General features: G+C 43.7%; 1 protein-coding gene across 1 annotated transcript in view; it reads left to right on the top strand.

The window, feature by feature from the left end:
- The window catches only part of GUCY2F (guanylate cyclase 2F, retinal), a 139,121-nt gene extending 120,185 nt beyond the window's left edge, over nt 1–18,936 (top strand). Inside the window, exons 15-21 of the mRNA XM_040406322.1 lie at nt 6,747–6,910; nt 8,642–8,834; nt 11,252–11,426; nt 12,982–13,080; nt 14,484–14,578; nt 18,661–18,746; nt 18,849–18,936. Coding sequence (XP_040262256.1) covers nt 6,747–6,910; nt 8,642–8,834; nt 11,252–11,426; nt 12,982–13,080; nt 14,484–14,578; nt 18,661–18,746; nt 18,849–18,936 — 900 coding nt within the window. The remainder of the gene's footprint in view (nt 1–6,746; nt 6,911–8,641; nt 8,835–11,251; nt 11,427–12,981; nt 13,081–14,483; nt 14,579–18,660; nt 18,747–18,848) is intronic.
- Nucleotides 18,937–22,560: the final 3,624 nt, after the last annotated feature.

Below are 22,560 nucleotides of genomic sequence, written 5' to 3'. Positions count from 1 at the left end.
CCTTACACGCCTTGGTGTTACTCTTTCGGTCCGTGCACAGCGTGTGCACAACTGGGACTACAGTATGGATAAACCTCCACGTTCCCAAATGCACGACCTCATACACCTGACCAAGAAGTGGTTGCAGCCGGAGTTCCTGACAGGCCCTCAGATGGTGGAACGGGTTGTGATGGACCGGTACTTAAGGGCCCTCCCCGTTACCTTGCGCAAATGGGTGAGCCATGGTGACCCCAAGAATGCTGACCAGATGGTGGAGATGGTGGAGAGGTACACATCCGCAGAGGAGCTATTGAGTCTGCCACAGCGCCCCCCAGCCCTGCAGCGGAGATCTCCAGGACTACCTGGTAAGACTGTTCTAAGGGAAAAGGGGGCTGGCAGAAGTGATATATCTGTGGGTGCAAGTGGAGAGACTGGAGGCCCAGGCTCTAGAAGCTGGCAAGCCGTGCCAGGGAGGTCTGTGGCCTATAAGAGACTTAATAGGGACTTAATAAAATGTTTCAGATGTCAAATGCCAGGTCATGTTGTTGCCAATTGCCCAATGTATGGTGAACCATTGCAATGTGATGCCTCATATATAAACCGCCGTTTATCACTGTATGCTCAGCCTGCGTGTGTGGCTTTATCAAATACTGGGGGGGAGAAACAAATGTGTGTTATTACGGTGGAAGGTAAAGATGTGAGTGCCTTGTTGGACTCAGGCAGTCTGGTCACCCTAGTAAAAACGGATTTGGTAAACCCCAGGAAATGGCAAACTAAAGCCATTGCGGTAACCTGCATACATGGAGACACCCGTAATTATAACACTGCTGTGGTAGATGTAAATACCCGGTTCGGGGCAGGAAAATTTATGGTTGGTTTAGTGCCTAGGTTAATGCATGATGTCATCATGGGGCGGGATTTCCCACATTTCTGGCAGCTATGGGAACATAAACTTTCAAATGCCTGTCAGGAAGGAGATGACCTACCACTGGGTACCGAGAGGTGTGGGTATTTAAGAGAGACTTCTGTTGATGGTGAATCGTTTCCCTTGTCTGTCATGGTGGGGGAGCCTGAGGTCTCTGACCATAGTGATGGGATAGAAGAGGGTCAGAGCAGTCCAGAGAGGGAAGACTCCTTTAATGACAATTTGCCAGACCTGGCAGTACGGAAAGAGCAATTTGGTGCTGAGCAATTAAAAGATCCCACCCTTACTAGAGCCAGGGAAAATGTGAAGTCTATTGATGGTTAACTGGTGGAACCGGACGGCAGACTTTGTTTCCCGCATATGGCTGTGAAACATGACTTATTGTACCAAGTGGTAAAAAGGGGAGAGGATCTGGTGGAACAACTGGTGGTTCCTAAAGTGTACCGACGAACGGTACTAGATATTGCTCATGGTCACCTTATGGGGGGGGCATTTGGGAGCTGAAAAGACTACAGACAGAGTCCTTCAAAGGTTCTTTTGGCCTGGGGTCCATAAAGATGTTAAAGACTATTGCGACACCTGCCCCGAGTGCCAAATTTCGGCTCCTAGGCCACACTATCGTAGTCCCCTGGTACCTCTACCAATCATTGAGATACCATTTGAGAGAATAGCCATGTATCTGGTGGGGCCCCTTGTAAGATCTGCTCGAGGCCACCAACATATTCTCGTAATCATGGACTACGCTACTCGTTACCCGGAAGCTATACCCTTACGTAATACGTCATCCAAGGCCATAGCTAAAGAGTTGGTGCAGGTGTTCAGTCGCGTGGGATTACCAAAAGAGATCCTAACAGATCAGGGTACCCCCTTTATGTCACGCATCATGAAGGAGTTATGTAAACTGTTCAAAGTTAAACAGCTGCGTACCTCTGTCTACCATCCACAGACTGATGGACTGGTAGAGAGATTTAATAAAACTCTAAAAACCATGCTTAAAAAAGTGGTAGACAAAGATGGGAAAAACTGGGATTTCCTTCTCCCCTATCTTATGTTTTCCATCCGTGAAGTGCCTCAGTCCTCTACAGGCTACTCCCCATTTGAGTTGCTATATGGTCGCCACCCTAGGGGTCTGCTAGATATAGCAAAAGAAACTTGGGAAGAAGAAGCTACCCCCTATAGAAGTGTCATAGAACATGTGGCACAAATGCAAGATCGTATATCTGCGGTGATGCCTAGTGTACGAGAACATATGGCCCAGGCTCAGGGGGCACAACAAAGGGTGTATAACCGCAGTGCCAGAGTACGTACCTTTGCGCCAGGTGACCGGGTTCTGGTACTGATCCCTACGGTAGAGAGTAAATTCCTGGCTAAGTGGCAAGGCCCCTTTGAGGTGATAGAGAAAGTAAATGAGGTAAACTATAAAATCCGTCAACCAGGTAAGAGGAAGCCTGAGCAAATATACCACATCAATCTTATAAAATCGTGGAAAGATCGACTATCACTTGCGGCTGACACCTCCTTCCCACCAGAGCAGCGGTGCTCTGGGAAGCCCCTGTTGCCAGAGGTAACAGTACCCGACTCCCTGGCCAAGACACAAAAGGTAGAAGTGCAGGGGTTCCTCTTTAAGAATAGGGATTTTTTCTCAGAGATCCCAGGTCGCACCTCTGTCATAAAACATGACATCATTACAGAACCAGGGAAAAGGGTTAAGCTGCGACCCTACAGAATACCAGAGGCCAGGAGAGGGCTTATCTCTGAAGAGGTGAGGAAAATGTTGGAACTTGGGGTAATTGAAGAGTCCCATAGCCAGTGGTCCAGTCCTATAGTTCTGATCCCTAAACCAGATGGCAGCTGGAGGTTTTTTGCAATGACTTCCGGAAGTTGAACACCATATCTAAGTTTGATGCTTACCCAATGCCCCGTGTTGATGAGCTCATTGACAGGCTGGGAAATGCCAGGTATATAACCACTCTAGACCTAACCAAGGGATACTGGCAAATTCCCCTGACAAATGAGGCCAAAGAGAAAACTGCCTTTGCCACTCCTGATGGGTTGTTTCATTATGTGGTCTTGCCGTTTGGTTTGCATGGATGGATAAGATTTTAAGACCCCACAGACGGTACGCAGCCGCATATCTGGATGACATCATCATCCAAAGTCCAGACTGGGAATCCCATCTACCTAGGGTGCAGGCGGTTATCAATTCCCTGTGTGAGGCAGGCTTCACAGCCAATCCCAAAAAATGTGCCATTGGTCTTGAAGATGCTAAGTATCTAGGTTATATCATAGGCTGGGGCCTAGTAAAGCCCCAGTTAAACAAAATCGAAGCCATACAAAGATGGCCTCAACCGGTAAACAAGAAGCAAGTCTGTGCCTTCTTGGGGATTACAGGCTATTACCGGCGATTTATACCTAATTTTGCTTCCCTTGCAGCCCCATTAACGGACCTGACAAAAGGGAAAGACTCTGTCATGGTCAAGTGGTCACAAGAGGCGGAAAAATCATTTCAGACTCTAAAAACCCTCCTGTGCGCTCAGCCGGTACTGATAACCCCAGACTTTAAGAAAGGGTTTGTCCTACAGACTGATGCGTCTGAGGTGGGACTGGGGGCAGTACTGTCACAGGTACGGGATGGAGAAGAACACCCTGTACTGTATCTGAGCAGGAAACTTAATGACCATGAGCAAAAATATGCAATTGTGGAAAAAGAGTGCCTCGCTATTAAATGGGCCCTGGAAGCACTCCGCTACTATTTGCTTGGCCGTCACTTTGAATTGGTCACGGATCATGCTCCCTTAAAATGGATGTGTGAGAATAAGGAAAAAAATAGGAGGGTAACAAGATGGTTCTTAGCCCTGCAAGAGTACCAGTTTACTGTAAAGCACAGGCCAGGGACCCAAATGGGAAATGCAGATGCCTTGTCACGTGTACATTGTCTGATGTCCAGATGTGTTCCAGCCCCGGGTCTGAAACAGGGGGGGAGGATATGTGACAGAGTGTCTGGAGAAGTAGTGGACGGGGTCTATGTGTGCCCAAGATTCCTCACTTCTGTCATTTAAAAGCAACCAGGGAAATGTTCAGGAGAGGTCTCTGCAATTCGGGTCTGCATAAAACCTGTTTTTAGGGCCTGTGTTGCTGGAGTGGGGAGAGAAGGGTGGGCCCCACTCCATCCGCACAGTCCAGGTTTTGGGCTGTCAGGTAATTACTCCTCAGGTGTGTTAGCCTGATATAAGGCTGAGAATGCAGACACAGCTCTCTCAGCCTGGGAACAGGTTACCTGCATGGAGCCTGTGAGAGCACTTCAAGAGGTACGGACTTTGCTATTTTGTTTGGGTGCTTGGTATTAGGCCGGCACTTGGTCAGGGAGGGTTCATGCTGTATAGTTAGAGCCGGACAGGCTTAGGATTTTAGTTTGTTATATTTTATGTTCTGTACCTCAACCTGACAATAAAACTGGCTGAGGTCAGTTAAATGAAGTTCCTGCCGTGTGGACTGTAACTGCTTCGGTGTGCCTGCTAAACTGTGCCTGTCTACCCAGGAGACGACAGCCCCGCTACCTAATCCCTTACAGTACCTTAAGTATAAGCATAGACAGGCGAGCAGAGACGTTACCAGGAGCAAAGGTGCAAGACCGAAGGATGTGGCAGAGACGTGGTCAGACAAGCAATAGGTCAAGGCAGGTGGCACAGGTACAGGTCGGGCAATCCGGTTCGGCAACAGGAGAGTAAAGCAAGCAGGCAGGGATCAGACGATAAGCGGAATCCAGGAACGAAGTATAGGTCAGGAGCACACATGAATATCAGGAAGTAACAAACGCAAGGACCTTGACACTGAGGCATCTGGGAAGAGGGCTAAAACACTTTAGTACCTGCAGAAGAGCCATGGTAGGTCAGCGAGGTCACCTGACCTAACCCACACAGCCCAGGGAGTGATGCGCTCCGGCCTTACAGCAGTGTAACATGAAACCAGCTGAACACAGGCTGTGACCAGGGCTGAGTGGAAGCTGTGGAGTGGAATCTTTAGAAGCAATAGCAGAAACATAGCCCAGGACCGCAGCGGTGAAATGAGAAGCACCGGCCACAGGTCACCGCTGGGCGCGTTGTCCGGAACCACATCAATAGGCGGGGGAACATCGGCGTACAGCAGCTGCTGTTACAGTACCCACCCTTACGCTCCCTTTTCTTGAGTCCACAACGGGACAAGAAGCTTTTAATCAAGTCCAGAGCATGAATATTCTCCTCCGGCTCCCAAGACCTCTCTTCCGGACCGAAGCCCTCCCAATCCACCGGGTAGTAAGTTCTCTTACCACGCTTCCTGAAGTCCAAGATGGTATGGTTATTGTAGGAGAACTCTGCCCAATGTAACAATTGTACCCAGTTGTCGTGTTGAGCTGAAACAAAATGCTGAAGGTAATTCTCCAATATCTGATTGACCCGCTCTACCTGCCCGTTGGTTTGGGGGTGATAACCGGAGGAGAAGTCCAGGTCAATTTCCAGCAGTCTGCAAAGAGCTTGCCAGAGCTTGGAGCTAAACTGGACACCCGATCAGAAACCATATGCCCAGGTAAACCATGCACACGAAATATATGTTTCACGAACAGTTTAGCAAGTTACGCAGCCATGGTCAATCCAGTCAAATGAACGAAGTGCGCCATCTTGGAGAAGCGGTCCACGACCACCTAAATCACGGTACATCCGTCCGAAGAGGGCAAATCTGTAATAAAGTTCATGGCAATGTGTTGCCATGGAGCATCAGGAACAGGTAGCAGTAACAACAGACCAAGCAGTTTGCTCCTGGAGATTTTATTTTGAGCACAGACAGGCAGAGACATAATCGCTCACATCCTTGGGCAATGTGGGCCACCAGTAGTGGCGAGACACCAGTTCTGTGGTCTTGCAAATACCTGGGTGACCGGCCAGTTTGGAGTTGTGCCCTCAAGTTAGGATACGTTTTCTTTGGCAGATGGCACGAATGTCCTCCCGGCAGGAATGTCTCTTACCAGGACAGGAGCCACTGTGATCAAGCGAGCAGGATCTACAATGTATTAAGGCTTCTCCTACAGATCTGTGAAGTCAAATTACATAGTCAGAGCATCTGCCTTGATGTTTTTCTCAGCCGGGCGAAAGTGCAACTCAAAATTAAAACGAGAGAAGAAGAGAGCCCACCTGACTTGTCGAGGGTTCAGACGCTGGGTGAACCCACTGTGCCACTGACTGACTATACTCTGGAGGGGCGTGTCTAAGCAACTACCTGGTTTTCACTAGAGCCTCTGATGGTGAGGATAAACTTGAGCCATTAGGGTAGTTTCCAGGGGCTACTTCAGAGCAATTCCCGAGTCAGTGGCGGCTGGTCCAGGAACGAAGTATAGGTCAGGAGCACACGTGAGTATCAGGAACTAACAAACGCAAGGACCTTGACACTGAGGCATCTGGGAAGAGGGCTGAGCCCCTTTAGTACCTGCAGGAGAGCCAGAGTTGGTCAGCGAGGTCACCTGACCTAACCCACACAGCCCAGGGAGTGATCCGCTCTGCCCTTACAGAAGTGTAACATGAAACCAGCCGAACACAGGCTGTGACCAGGGCTGAGTGGAAGCTGTGGAGCGGAATCCTCAGTAGCAATAGCAGAAACAGAGCCCAGGACCACAGCGGTGAAATGAGAAGCACTGGCCACAGGTCACCGCTGGGCGCGTTGCCCGGTACCACGGCCATAGGCGGAGGAGCAGTGGCGTACAGCAACCGCTGTTACCGCAGGTAAGTGGGAAATTGTTATTGCTAATGTATGTAGTTCTGATAAACGGGCAATCAGTTTGTAAGAAAAAGGTTTTTATCTTTTTATTGTGCAGTTTAAAAATATCAATAAAGGAAAGAAAACCAACATCATTGACTCCATGCTGCGCATGTTGGAACAATATTCAAGCAACCTAGAAGACTTAATACGAGAGAGGACAGAGGAACTAGAGATAGAAAAACAGAAAACAGAAAAGCTTTTAACACAAATGTTACCTCCGTAAGTAAATATACAAAGTTTATCTCTATGCAGACTCACTGAATAATGTCTTTATCATGTGAAGGTAATTTATGAATGTTGAAAACGGGCGCTTCTTTTTCCTGTTACATAATGTATGTGTGTTACTAAAGATATATTCATCTGCATTTCCATTTTATTGTGTGCTAAGATGACAGCCATAGGTTATTCACTTTGGTTTGTGTATAGGATATATTGACATGTTACATTTTTCTATAGCCTGGAGTTACTGGGCCTGACAGAGACAAACCCCCTTGACTGCTTCCATAATGATTGGGCAGAGTGCTCATAATGTGTTCTGCCTGATCATTGATGTTAATAGCAGCACAATTCTCCCTTTCCCTACCTGGCATTTATCTGTTTGATCAGAGAAAATCATGTCCTTGTTTACACAAAGTTTTTTGCAGCTGATTTGAGGCAGAAAAAATCAGGAGCTGAATCTGCCTCAAAATCAGCTTGCTTTCCAAGCTGAATTTGGAGGTATATTTTCATATTACAATCTGCTTTTGGAGCTGCTTGACTTAATAGGATTTTACATGCTAATTCTGCCTGAAGATAGAGCATGACATTTTTTTAGCTTGCTGAAATAACCAGCGCTGTTTAGAAAACAGCTCTTATTGCCATTACAATCAATGGGAGGCAGATTTGAGGCATTTATGGAGCTGATTCCAAGACTTCAAAATGAGTGCCAAAAATGCTTCAAATTTTGTGCCAAAATCTCAGTGTGAACAGGTCCATAGAATTCCAAATGTAGTAGCTGATTGGTCTATCATGTGACTTCACATTCTGTGATGCACCGAATCTGATTGGTCAGAGTCATGACCCCAGCATCAGACTTTAGACTCATTCAGATACCAACTGAGTGAAAGATACTAGAAAGGGTGTAAAAAGACAATAAAAAATTGAAGCTCTAATTTACTGAACCATCCAAAAGAATATATCATAAAATACTGCATGCAGCAGCTAATATTTTGGCTTCATGGACCCTTGGTGGAATTGGGATGTTGCACTTGGCTATACCTAAAAAAAAATTGTTTCAAATGAGTGTATTTTTAATGGTATAATTCTTTCTAAAGCCTCATGCAGACGTACGTGGGACACGGTCCGTGAGATACCGGACTGGCATTGCAGGAGCGCATGGCGCCATTGGTTGCTATGACGCCATGCGCTTTGTGCCGCCGCCGCAGTACAGTAATACACTGGTATGATCTATACGAGCGTATTACTGTACAGCAGCGGCGGCACAAAGCGCACAACGTCATAGCAACCAATGACGCCTTGCGCTCCTGCAATGCCAATCCGGTATCTCACGGACCATGTTCCACGGAGGTCTGCATGAGGCTTTATACTTGGCTTGCTAGTCTTTATAGTCAAGCTCACCATGAGTATTTACTCAATAATTAGGTAAACTATATCCAGCATGTCTGGATTTTTTGCAACTGTCAGGTCGCAGCATGTCACATTGCAACACCTTTGACAATCATTACATGAAATGTCGCACGACACATGTCGCCGTGTAGTTGTAGCCTTAAAAATATAACATCAGACTGAATTTCCAATTCAGGTATAAGCATGTTGCTTTTCCCTTCGTAGTGATTTAATAATTATATGGTGTTGCAGTTTGTGGCATGTTGTTGCAGTTTGTGCACACATATACAATATGAAAAGGTTTTGTGTGCTGGTATTATACTCTACTATCTGCTTGATTTTCAGATCTGTTGCAGAAGCGCTAAAAATGGGCTGCACAGTGGAACCAGAGGGGTTTGATGAGGTTACATTATACTTCAGTGATATAGTGGGTTTTACCACTATATCAGCAATGAGTGAGCCCATTGAAGTGGTTGACCTTCTTAATGACCTCTACACATTGTTCGATGCCGTGATAGGAAATCATGATGTTTATAAGGTAGGTCCTACAATTAAGTCATAACTTGAGGAATATATAGTTCTATACAGTATGCTTAGAATGGTTTTCAAAAGCCAGCACAGAATGGTGAGAAGCAAACACATTTCCTGTATTTTTCCACTGTTCCACTGATCAGGTGTCACGAGGGTATCAAGAGCCACGTCTGACTCCGTTATACCCGGGGTCAGGAGGTCGCAGCGGGTGGCTGCGCGCTCTATATCTAAAGATCACGTTGTTTCTTAGTGATTGTTTTCTGTGTTTGCCTTGCTATCCTTTTTGTCTCAATCAGGGATCCGTAGCTTCTCCTCCTCAGCTGTTTCTTGTCTGCCACTCCCAACCTCCTTATATTCTCCCCTCACACTTCTCTAGTTGCCAGTTATAGAGCTTCCTGCCTGGACATCTATACTGACCCACTGGAGTTGTGAATCCTGGTTGTCGTTCCAGAGTGCTACCCTCCGGATCCCTGTTGGGCTTCTTGTTGTCTCCTGTTGTCGCCCACCTGGGATTATATGTTGAGTTTGTATTGTCTGTCCTTCCCTTGGTGTTTTCCTTTAGAGCTAGTGGTGCGGACTAGTGTTCCCACCGCCCTGTTCACTATCTAGGGCTCAGCTTAGGGAAAGCCAGGGCTTTAGGCACGTGATCGGCGTACGGGTGAGGAACCCGTCTAGGGACGTCAGGGCAGCCAGGTGCCAGCCGCTAGGTGAGTCAGGGGTCACCACCTTCCCTCTCACTTGGGCAGGGCCTTCCTTGTTCCCTCCCTCTGTGTCACGTATGTGATAGTCACGCCGACCGTGATATCAGGTTACCTTGTTTGTAGGATATATAAGTGTATTTACCTATAAATATAATTGGACTTCAGAAATGTCAGCACTACAGTTAATTTATTATATCTAAAGCTGTAGAGTCTTTTTCATTACAAGGATTGGCTGTATTATTACTGGTTCAAAAAAAATGAAGAGAGGTTGCCCATGGCTACCAGTCAGGTTGGTGCTTATATTTCTAATAAGGTTCTGAAAAAAGACAAGTGAAATCTATTTGCCACTAGCAACTACAACACTTTAGTTTTGCACCAGTTTTGATATATTCTCCTATTGCCTGCAAAAGCTACACCAGTGATCAGCAACCTCCAGCACTTGTTATGGTCAGGTGTATGGACAATGGTTGGGGAACCACTGTTCCAACTAATAAGTTTGACATTGGTCTATACCTGAGGGCATTATCCTGGTGATCCTCTGGTTTTCACCCTCTAACCCTTATACAGGGATCTGGACTTCAGTGCAGGGAAACCACCAGGCTGCTACATTTTAAAATAGTCCTGGTGTGGTTGGCAGCTGATCCATGGAGGTCAGAGATACTAGTGCAGAGCACAAGAGGCACAGGCAAGGCAGAATGCAGGCAAATCTAAGGCAAAAACAGACACAGGAAAGAGCCAAAATACGGAGCAATGAGAGACGAACAGAACAGGAACCCAGATAGAAATACTTCAGGAACCTAGGCACATGGACTACATGAAATAGACATACAGACTTCAGGAACTCGTACAGACATAGTGTAAGCACAAGATGCTCACACTGTGTGTGACTACAGATCATGATTCAGATGCAGCAGGTAGAGGAATATGGACAAAAATCAGCACACACAGACAGGCGTGTTAAGCTCCATACAGACTCTAGTAGCATATACAAATCCATGACAAGGTCGTAGTAATGCATAGGACACAAGGCAGTGGCATACAGAAATAGGTCAGAATATAGGCAAAGACAGAACTAGAACAATCCAGACACAAACTTAAGAGACCAGACAGATAAGGCTCCAGCACAGGACACAGACAGAATGTAAGTAGATTCAGGCAAGCGTGCTGCACAACCAGGGCAGGTCACAGAACTCAAGAAACCTATACCAGACTGATGCAGAACTCAGGAAATATATAGTAGACTTATCGAACTCATAAGACAAGCAGATGCAGTCAGAAGTCCAGGAAACATTAATTCATGCAATACCAAACTGAGGAGAGATACACACACATTGGCACTAATTCACAGCACAAGTAACTGACACCAGGATACCTAGACCAGTGGCAACATGAACCACCATTGGACACGATGACCCAATTCAAATCCACAAGCTGCTGATGCTGGAACTCATGGTACAATGGCACAAGTAAAATGCCATTGGGACAGCACTCCAGCTGTTCTGAGACTACATCTCCTAGCCATTCGCTTCCATGGGAGTTATAAGAACAGCAAAGCAAGTGTGCATGCTGGGAATTGCAGTTTAACAACAGCTGGAGTGCCAGAGGTTGCTGATGCCTGAAATACAGGGATCACATTATTACATCCTTTCATAACTACAGTATTTTAAGTATAGCCATTAATAATATGAGAGGATTCTTATTTTTGTCTGTTTTTTGTTAACAGGTAGAAACTATAGGAGATGCCTATATGGTTGCATCAGGACTTCCTAAGAGAAATGAAAATAGGCATGCAGCAGAAATTGCTAACATGTCTCTGGATATCCTCAGTTCTGTTGGAACTTTCAAAATGAGGCACATGCCCGATGTCCCTGTTAGGATACGCATAGGCCTGCATTCAGGTAATATTCTCCATATTCCTATGTGCCTGTTATCTTTGTGCAAGAAATTACAATGTAAAGTATATTACTTCTTTAACATATAATTGTATGTAGATGTTTTTATTGTTATTATTCAATATTTTATATCTTCTCCCTGGTTTATCTTCTCTGTGTCGACAGAAAAAAAAAATTGTGGATAGAAAGACTTTTTTTCTTAAGATATCAAGTAATTTAAATTGCATGAGAGGATTTTGTAAAATTTTTATAGGTACGGTATATGTTTTACATTTGATTTATTAAAATGAGTCATTGCTTAAGTCAAGTCTGTGTACTTAAACAACTAAAAATCATTAAAAAAAATAAAAATAGCTAGTAAATAGCTTTTCATTTTTCATCTTACATAATTTTGTTAAAAATGTATTCAGCCGTTTCTTAGTTATTTTTTTCTAGAATGACAACCACTATTACTACACTTGTAGCTTCCAGAGGGTTGTTTATCCAGCCTTATAAATGTAAATCTTATAAGTGATCCTCTGGTTCTGTATTTCTGCATAAATAGGCAGATTTGTCATTCGAGTGTTCAGGAAAATTGGCAGAGCCAAAGTAAATCTTTGTGCACATGTACAGCCTCCTTGCAACCAGCTCTCCCGATGGTCAGTAAATAGAATTTGACAGAAAAAGACTGTTGCTCTGGTGGTCCATTCCACAGCTGCTGTGCAATCCCCTGTGGACACGGACACTGCAATACTCACTCTACTGGCCGCTATCTGCCGCTGTGCCGCTCTCCTGCCACCACACTCCCAGCCGCTGGCATCCCTGATGGTGTGTGCAGGCTGCAGCCTGCACATCTTCTATTAGGCCTCCTAGCCTGTTCTATAGCGCATGAGCACTCGCTCTCAGCTTCTAAAAAGGGCCAGTGTGTGGACGTCCAAATGTTTACCTGGGTCTTTAAGGCACCCTCCCCAGTAGCAGGGTGCCTGAACTTTAGGTTTCCTAGTCTCTAGTAACCAGCAAAGGTGTATTCTCTGTCTGATTAACCAAATACCATACTCCAGCCTGACTACCGACTTCTAGCTGCCTGCCCTAACCATAGCCTGTTTCTTGGATTGCCCTACTGCTGCCTTCCCTGACCTTGGACTTGTCTTATGGATACTCTTGTATGCTGCCTTCTCTGACGTAGGTCCATCTTTAGATTACGCATATTGCCTGACTCATCGGTGCTTCGCACTGGTGTGTCTGACCCCAATGGGTCAGCCGCCAACCACACCGGGACTATCTCGAGAGATAGCAGCCTAGTAGCTTCCCCACTGTGAAGTCCAGATCCCTGTATAGGGGTTAAAGGGTGAATACTAGTGACTGCCAGGATAACGCCCTTAGAGTTAGTGCAAAGCCAAACCAGTTGGTTGGCACAGTGGGTCCACACCCACTGCCCCTAAGAAAGACAACTCAATGGATCATATGCCTATGCTGATTTTTAAGGATACATGCTCTTCAACATAATTGGCTAGTAAGCTTTTTGGCAGATTATCTTTACAGACAATTTATCACAAGAGACTTTTTTCACTTTGTCTTATAGGGCCCGTGGTTGCAGGTGTAGTGGGTCTAACAATGCCAAGGTACTGCCTCTTTGGAGACACAGTAAATACTGCCTCCCGCATGGAATCAACGGGGTTACGTGAGTAAAGAAATGATTGTCATTAGAGATTAGCAAATTTTTCAAAAATTCGATTTGGCCGGTTCGCCAAATTCTCTGAAAAAATTCGGTTCGATCCGAATTTATTCGCGCCGAATCGCGTTAAAAACGGCTATTTCCTGGCTGAAGAGAGCCTTTCTAGTGGTGAAGAACACTGTGCCTTGCAGTAACACGCATAGGGAGTCGGCTGTGGTAGTGAAATAATATTGTGAGTCAGTAGGACATGCAGATGAGAGACATCGCTCTTAGAATCACTACACACTTCACTTATTTTTTTTTTCCCACTATTACACGACAAAAGGGGCTTTAGAACATATAACTGCACCGCTGAACGGCAAATATATATATTTTTTGCTACTAATAGACGACAAAAGGCTTTAGAACATATAACTGCACCGCTGAACGGCAAATATATTTTTCTTTTGCCACTGATACACGACAAAAAGTGCTGTAATTTTAGCACTTCACCACACAACCGCTAATAAGCCCTTTCTTCCCACTAATACAAGCCAAAAAATGCTTTAGAACATATAACTGCACCGCACAAGGGCAAATAAGATGTAGAAATATTTCCTTGTAATAAACCCTTTTAATGGCTGTAACACCCCAATAACAAGAACGGTTTGCTGGAATTACAGAGCTCTATAATGGCAATTTGGATCCCCAGTCAGTGCAGCAAGGTGTAATAGGATTGTTCCTATTACCCAGGCTGTAACCTCTCCTACTGAGCCCCGTTCAACATAAATGCTGTGGAATGATTCCTCCCTATCCTTTCCCTACACCTTGAATAATCTTTCCCTGCACTTGTAAATCGTTTTTTTTAGCCCAATGAAGTTTGTTGTAGCATTGTCCCTAGAGCCTACTGACGTCTCTCCCTGCACTAAGTACACTGGTAAATGGCAGAATCCAAGATGGCTGAAGCTATTTATAGGGCTGTGACATTACAGGGCTGGCTGGCTGCTGATTGGCTGCATGCATGGCATTATGGGTAATCCCGCCTTCCCAGAGTTCCTTGCTCCATGTCCTCACATGTGCAGCAGCCATTTTAGGAAAACATGCGATTCATTACCACGAAGCGTGAGGAAATTCGGATTCGGTGCAAATCGAATTGTTCCTGAAATTCGGATCGAATTTCACTTCGTCAGCTTCAATTCGCTCATCTCTAATTGTCATCATGTGAATATAACACAGAACTCTGTATATTTTTGTAGATAAATCACAGAGACGGAAAGAGTTGCTAGATCTTAGTATGTTGCTTTGGATATCTGTTTGCCTTTATGCCAAACAATGAAATAAATAAGATTGCATTACTATTACAGAAAATGCAAAGATATTTTATATATTTTTTACTGTTCCAGTTGGTTAATGCTTATATTCCTTTACAGCTTATCGCATCCATGTCAACCAAAGCACTGTCAAAACCCTCAGATCTTTAAATGACGGATATATTATGGAACTGAGAGGAAGGACAGAGTTGAAGGTAAGTGACATGTTTATCTGTATCATACACAATGTTCTCTCTTAGACGTCACACAAGTTATTTGTTCCAATTACAAGCTAAGGTCAGTTCTTCAGAAATTTCTAGGAAGCTAAAAAGAAAAATTCTTCACATATCTGTGTAGACTGGACACCCACATCACTATGCTTTACCTGAATAAACCATCTATTGTTTAGTAAATTAGTACCTGTGTGATCATAGAGTCTGTTCATACAATGGATTCTGCGGGGGAATTAAATTCAGTTCTAAATTCTTCAGAAAAGATGTAGCATAGTAACATGTCTTTACATGCATTGGTCTTACAATATTGAGGGGTCATATATGCATATGATTATTTTCATCATAGTTTTATTGTGTTTGTGAACGTCTAACCCCAATGCATTTATTCATTATTATTTTTGCTGCAATTTGGTGAAAAACATGGCAGATATAGTGAATACACCCTAATTTATTTTCACAGCATGTCACCGATCTGACCTTTAAATCACTTATCATCAATATTTTGTGACATGTTGCCATTCAAATTGCGTATATGGTGTGGTCTATTAGTTTGATGGGTGGAAATGAAGAGAGAAGGTATAGCTGGTACATTGTGTCAGCTCTACTGGAAAACATATAAATGAATGCAGCTTAAGGGTGGGTTCACACTAGCTTTAGTGATTCCGTTATGGCTTTCCGTTATAACATGGTTATAACGGAAAATAACGGAATGCCCAGACAGAATGCAAAACGGAAGCCTTTAAAAGGCATTCCGTTTGCTTTCCGTCCTAATAGAGTCTATGGGAAAGCATAACGGATCCGTCTGGGTCCCGTTATGCAAGACGGAAAACAAATTCCTGTAGAAAGGACTCTGTTTTCTGTCTTGCATAACGGGACCCAGACGGATCTGTTTTGATTCTCATAGACTTCTATTAGGACGGAAAGCAAACGGAATGCCTTTTAAAGGCTTCCGTTTTGCATTCCGTCATAATACAAGTCTATGGGCAGAAGAACCGATCCGTCCTTCCATCTTATGGATTCCGTTATTTTCAAGCCATAACGGAATCCCTAAAGCTAGTGTGAACCCACCCTAACAATTTTATTTAGAGTCTTTAGCTCATATCAATAAAAGTTATATTATAGATGTTGATCTCCATTAGTGAATGCAAACCTAAACCTAGCCTATACTGGGCCCTATGTATGCCAAATGTCCCTTTTACCTTTATAAATAAAATTGGCTGGCTCACAGTAATGTATTTGCGACTTTTATTACATCCCCCCAATACCTACAAAAGTCTGATAAGCATTCTATAAATTCTAAAAATGTCATATATTATTAAAACCTTATGTATAAAATTCAATACATTCAATGATCCAAGTCCCTATGGAGCTCTCGCATTACTAGTAAAAAAAAAAAGAAAAAAAAAAAGAAAAAAAAAAAGAGCAAAAATAAAAATAAAACTACAAGTGGCTGTGAAGTTAATGGAATATTCCTTGTGAACAGAGTTCTGCTTATATACAGTCCTGATCAAAAGTTTAAGACCACTTGAAAAATGGCAAAAAAATCATATTTAGCATGGCTGGATCTTAAAGGGAACCTGTCACCAGTTTTATGGTGTCCTAACTAAGGGCAACATAAATAAGTGACTGATTCTCTTAGCACAATGCTGGGTCACTTTCTTTAATTGACCCAGTCAATCTGCCAACATCTTGTATTGAAAAGCTCCAGCTGATAATGATGAGTCCTCAATATTCATGAGCTCCTGACTCTCCCCGCCCACCTGCTGTTGAATGACAGTTTGCTTCCATATGAACCAGCAGCAGGTGGGCAGGGGAGTGGCTATAGCTCTGAATTAAATATACGCTGGACTCAATGACATCACGCTGGACTCAAATCAGCTCATTAGCATGCAGCATGCGGCATGCGGCATCTTTGTGTGTATATTATGAGATAACCATCTGTCACACCAGTAAGTGAATACATCTAAGGTACTTTTTAGTAGTTAATGATTGTATATAATTAGTTAGATTATAATCAAATATCCACATGACAGGTTCCCTTTAACAAGGTTCCAAGTAGAGCTTCAACATGCAACAAGAAGAAATGGGAGACAAAATATTTTTTGAACATTCAATTTAATGAAAACAACAAATAAACTGAAACAGGCTGTTTTTCAGCTGATCAAAAGTTTAGGACCACACCTCAAAAAAAAAAACGAAACCCCCCCCAAAACAGAAATCCAACTTCCAAATATGAACTCAGTAATGAGTAGCTCCGCCGTTATTGTTTATCACTTCAAAAATTCGTTTCGGCATGCTTGATGCAAGCGTTTCCATGAGGTGAGTGGGAACATTTCTCCAAGTGGTGAAGACGGCCACACGAAGGCCATCTACTGTCTGGAACTGTTGTCCATTTTTGTAAACTTCCCTTGCCATCCATCCCCAAAGGTTCTCAATTGGATTTAGATCAGGGGAACACGCAGGATGGGCCAAAAGAGTGTTGTTATTCTCCCGGAAGAAGTCCCTTGTCCTGCGGGAATTGTGTACTGTAGCGTTGTCCTGTTGAAAAACCCAGTCATTACCACACAGACGAGGGTCCTCAGTCATGAGGAATGCTCTCTGCAACATCTGGACATAGCCAGCGACCATTTGACGCCCCTGCACTTCCTGAAGCTCCATTGTTCCACTGAAGGAAAAAGCACCCCAGACCATTATGGCGCCCCCTCCACTGTGGAGAGTAGAAAACATCTCAGGTGGGATCTGCCTGTCATGCCAGTAACGTTGGAAACCATCAGAACCATCAAGGTTAATTTTTTTCTCATCAGAGACTAAAACTTTCTTCCACCTTTGAATGTCCCATGTTTGGTGCTCTCTTGCAAAGTCCAAACGAGCAGTTCTGTGGCGTTCAAGGAGACGAGGTCTTTGAAGACGTTTTTTGTTTTTGAAGCCCTTTAGTCTCAGATGGCGTCTGATGGTTATGGGGCTGCAGTCAGCACCAGTAAGGTCCTTAATTTGGGTCGAGGATCGTCCAGTGTCTTGACGGACAGCCAATTGGATCCTCCGGCTCAGTGCTGATTAAATTTTTTGGGGTCTTTCACTTGACTTTTTTGTTCCATAACTCTCAGGATCATTTAAGAAATTCCAAATGACTGTCTTACTGCGTCCCACCTCAGCAGCGATGGCGCGCTGTGAGAGACCCTGCTTATGCAGTTCAACAACCCGACCACGTTCAAAAAGGGAGAGTTTTTTTGCCTTTGCCATCACAACGTGTGACTACCTGACAGAAAATGACAATGAATCCACATCCTTGCACAGATTTGGCCTTTTAAAGGCATGTGGTCCTAAACTTTTGATCAGCTGAAAAACAGCCTGTTTCAGTTTATTCGTTGTTTTCATTAAATTGAATGCTCAAAAAATGTTTTGTCTTACTCCCATTTCTTCTTGTTGCATGTTGAAGCTCTACTTGGAACCTTGTTAAGATCCAGCCATGCTAAATATGATTTTTTGCCATTTTTCAAGTGGTCTTAACTTTTGATCAGGACTGTAATTCAAGTATATGCCTTTTCAGATATGCTGGATAGAGTCCCATTGTTATAAGTGACTCGAAACTTGTATATTCAACACGGCTACACCTGTGCTTCAGCGTGCTATGTGCAAACTACAACATCTATCCACATGTATTGAAATGGTAGATGCTAGGTTGGAAACACACTGGGTTAGTGCTATTGACTGCCGTATTATTCTGTCAGTTACTGCTGTCCATGAGAGCGATATCTGACCGTCGCGCCTCCAGCAAAGTTCACGCACTTCTTCTTTGCTGGAGTTCCAATTTTGTGTGAAGCAGTGTATGGCATCGATACTCAGGATAAAGGTTGACAGACGATTAACAAATACAATCTTTAATTTACAAAAAGTCTTCTCCTGAGATACAGTGAACTCCCAGTCACTGCATAAGACCAGGTTTTTGTATCTTTTTATATTTCACTACACTGGATTGGCAGCTTTTATTTTGCCCAACATTGGTGGAACAGTGGGGGTCCTCCGAAGCCACCTGGTAATCATGTCCTTTGTCTCTTTTGGATAAGGGTAAAGGTATTGAAGAGACATACTGGCTGGTTGGAAAAGAAGGTTTTACAAAACCGTTACCTGTCCCACCAGTGATCAAGTCAGGGTAAGCGGAGACACCATGCTGTTCCGGCGCAGGATATCCTCTTGCTGTCCACCTAACTGTATTTTTATATTTTTTCCGTCACTATTTTGATATCGTTCACAGGCAAGTGGGTCATGGTTTTCTGCAGGATGAGATAACCGCTTTCAAAAGAAGAAAAGCAGAAAAGCAACTTGCAAGGAAGAATATCTGAGGTAATGTTATGCATGAAAATGTATAACATTACATGCTATGTGTGTCACCACTTCTCCTGCAGTCTAATAGCAACTTTTCTCCTACCTGGATAGCAATAATAAGGAGGTTCTCTATGCACCACTTTTAATGTGACCTTTCTCTAATGCTGGCCATACATTACTGATTTCATGCAGCCATTTTGTTGTTCATGGTTGGTCTGTGAAGGTTGTCGTATTGTTAAAATGCCAAATCATTGAACAATATTTGCCTTCATCTGTAGCTTAGTCTGAACTTCTGTTGATGGGAAGGAGAGCTCTCCGTTGGCATTAACTTTCATGACTAAAAAAGTTCCAATATGGCAGATCAACTTTTCACAGCCTTTGATGAATGTCTGTAATATCCTTTCATGTCACAGGAAGATGCCGACAGAGAATAGTCTAAATTTACCTTATCGGCAATCCATAATCTCTAGTGTATGATTAACCTAAAAGGGTTCTTTCATCCTGATATATATGGCATATCCATAGGATAAATGTCTGATAGATGCCCCCTGGAATAGAGAGGAGGCCTGGCATGTATGACTATCTCCATTCACTGCTAAGGGACTTCCGAAAATAACCGAGTAAGAGCATTCAGCTATTTTTGAAAGTCTCATGTGGGGAACCTGCATGCATAGTCCCCTCTCCATTCCCAACGGTACACAACAGAGCCCCATTCTTGAGATAGGAGTGTCTCCCAGAGCTAGGACCTGCACCTATTGGACAATCATGGCATATCCTGTGGGTATGCCATAAATGTCCAGATGAAACAACCCCTTTAAGGTTGTCTTCTTGTTGGCCAAAAGACATTAATACCAACCAGACCCTGATACTGGTAGCAAATGTAGTGACAAGGGAAACACTTTACTTTGCTTAAAGCACCAGTCTCTTAAACAAGCCTTAATTAGTACCGTTTTACCTATGAGAGAAGAGTCAAAAGTAAATACAAAACCTCATGATCATCCTCCAATAGTCAAATGATTATACACTGCTCAAAAAAAATAAAGGGAACACAAAAATAACACATCCTAGATCTGAATTAATTAAATATTCTTCTGAAATACTTTGTTCTTTACATATTTGAATGTGCTGACAACAAAATCACACAAAAATAAAAAAATGGAAATCAAATTTTTCAACCCATGGAGGTCTGGATTTGGAGTCACACTCAAAATTAAAGTGGAAAAACACACTACAGGCTGATCCAACTTTGATGTAATGTCCTTAAAACAAGTCAAAATGAGGCTCAGTAGTGTGTGTGGCCTCCACGTGCCTGTATGACCTCCCTACAATGCCTGTTCATGCTCCTGATGAGGTGGCGGACGGTCTCCTGAGGGATCTCCTCCCAGACCTGGACTCAAGCATCTGCCAACTCCTGGACAGTCTGTGGTGCAACATGACGTTGGTGGATAGAGCGAGACATGATGTCCCAGATGTGCTCAATTGGATTCAGGTCTGGGGAACGGGCGGGCCAGTCCATAGCATCAATGCCTTCGTCTTGCAGGAACTGCTGACACACTCCAGCCACATGAGGTCTAGCATTGTCTTGCATTAGGAGAAACCCAGGGCCAACCGCACCAGCATATGGTCTCACAAGGGGTCTGAGGATCTCATCTAAGTACCTAATGGCAGTCAGGCTACCTCTGGCGAGCACATGGAGGGCTGTGAGGCCCTCCAAAGAAATGCCACCCCACACCATTACTGACCCAATGCCAAACCGGTCATGCTGGAGGATGTTGCAGGCAGCAGAACGTTCTCCACGGCGTCTCAAGACTCTGTCCCGTCTGTCACATGTGCTCAGTGTGAACCTGCTTTCATCTGTGAAGAGCACAGGGCGCCAGTGGCGAATTTGCCAATCTTGGTGTTCTCTGGCAAATGCCAAACGTCCTGCACGGTGTTGGGCTGTAAGCACAACCCCCACCTGTGGACGTCAGGCCCTCATATCACCCTCATGGAGTCTCTTTCTGACCGTTTGAGCAGACACATGCACATTTGTGGCCTGCTGGAGGTCATTTTGCAGGGCTCTGGCAGTGCTCCTCCTGTTCCTCCTTGCACAAAGGCGGAGGTAGCAGTTCTGCTGCTGGGTTGTTTCCCTCCTACGGCCTCCTCCACGTCTCCTGATGTACTGGCCTGTCTCCTGGTAGCGCCCCCATGCTCTGGACACTACGCTGACAGACACAGCAAACCTTCTTGCCACAGCTCGCATTGATGTGCCATCCTGGATAAGCTGCACTACCTGAGCCACTTGTGTGGGTTGTAGACTCCGTCTCATGCTACCACTAGAGTGAAAGCACCGCCAGCATTCAAAAGTGACCAAAACATCAGCCAGGAAGCATAGGAACTGAGAAGTGGTCTGTAGTCACCACCTGCAGAACCACTCCTTTATTGGGGGTGTCCTGCTAATTGCCTATAATTTCCACCTGTTGTCTATCCCATTTGCACAACAGCATGTGAAATTGATTGTCACTCAGTGTTGCTTCCTAAGTGGACAGTTTGATTTCACAGAAGTGTGATTGACTTGGAGTTACATTGTGTTTTTTAAGTGTTCTCTTTATTTTTTTGAGCAGTGTACATTAATAATTCTCAATTATAAAGAAGACAGCAATTATTCATATTTTTAGCTTTCCCTGGATGAATTTACTGGTGATCAGAAGACAGGAAAAAGTGAATAATGGTATGTTTAATATCCTTTGTATTTGTCTGAGAAGTTACACATAAGGAACTGGTGCTTTAAACTGACTGTCCTCCGTGTCTCTTGTTGTTTGCTCAGCTTTTGCAGATCTGGCTAGCTGAGAAAAGAACAGAGGAGCAGATTCTGGGTGCTGGTATAAAGATAGTGGACAACCATCTGCAGCATTGAGACTTTTGGCCAATCAAGTTTGTTCCATCCCACTCGTTTCTTCTGTTTTATTTTCATATAAACCTGCATATTAATAAACTAGTACTACTGCATGCTTAAATTGCAGTGCTCTTTACAAGTTCTTTTAATGTGAACTATAAAATGTCAAATACAGAGATGATTATTTAGCTAATATTGTCACAAGTTACACAGTATCAAATTGAAATCAGCAATTCTTGGTTTAATGTTCTTATGTATCAGAAACTATATGGGGTTATCATGTTGGTATATAGAGAAAGAACTGTATTCCATGTGCTATCAAATTAAATTGTGACATTTAATTTTACAGCCAGGTAGGTGTATGTCTTTTTAAGGATAAAATTCAGAGATTAGAACAATATTGAATATTGCGTAAAATATTGCAGGCAAACATAAATTTACTATTTCAACAAAAATAATTCAAGCAAAGTTATTGTAATAAAAATGGACTGAATATTGGTAATTTCTCTCAGTGCACTATAAGGATGTGTCAGAGATTGATATAATCAGAGTACTTTTAATAGAGAAAATAACATTTTGGATTTTTAATTTTTTAAATATTGCCAGAACCAGGTTGCTGGAGGTCATAAAGCCTTAGTAAAATATTTATTATATATAGATTAGGCTGTGTCAGTACACATCACTTTTATAATTTGCATAAAAAACTGCAGCAGGATAGCCTAATGCTCCTTTAACTGGCAGCTTTTTTCCCATTCTGCATGGCCTA

This window comes from Bufo bufo, chromosome 8 (genome assembly GCF_905171765.1).
Source record: "Bufo bufo chromosome 8, aBufBuf1.1, whole genome shotgun sequence".
In the NCBI taxonomy this organism is placed as follows: Eukaryota; Metazoa; Chordata; class Amphibia; order Anura; family Bufonidae; genus Bufo; species Bufo bufo.
Note: the sequence above shows the minus strand (reverse complement) of the source record. Positions and strands in the feature narration are given on the sequence as shown.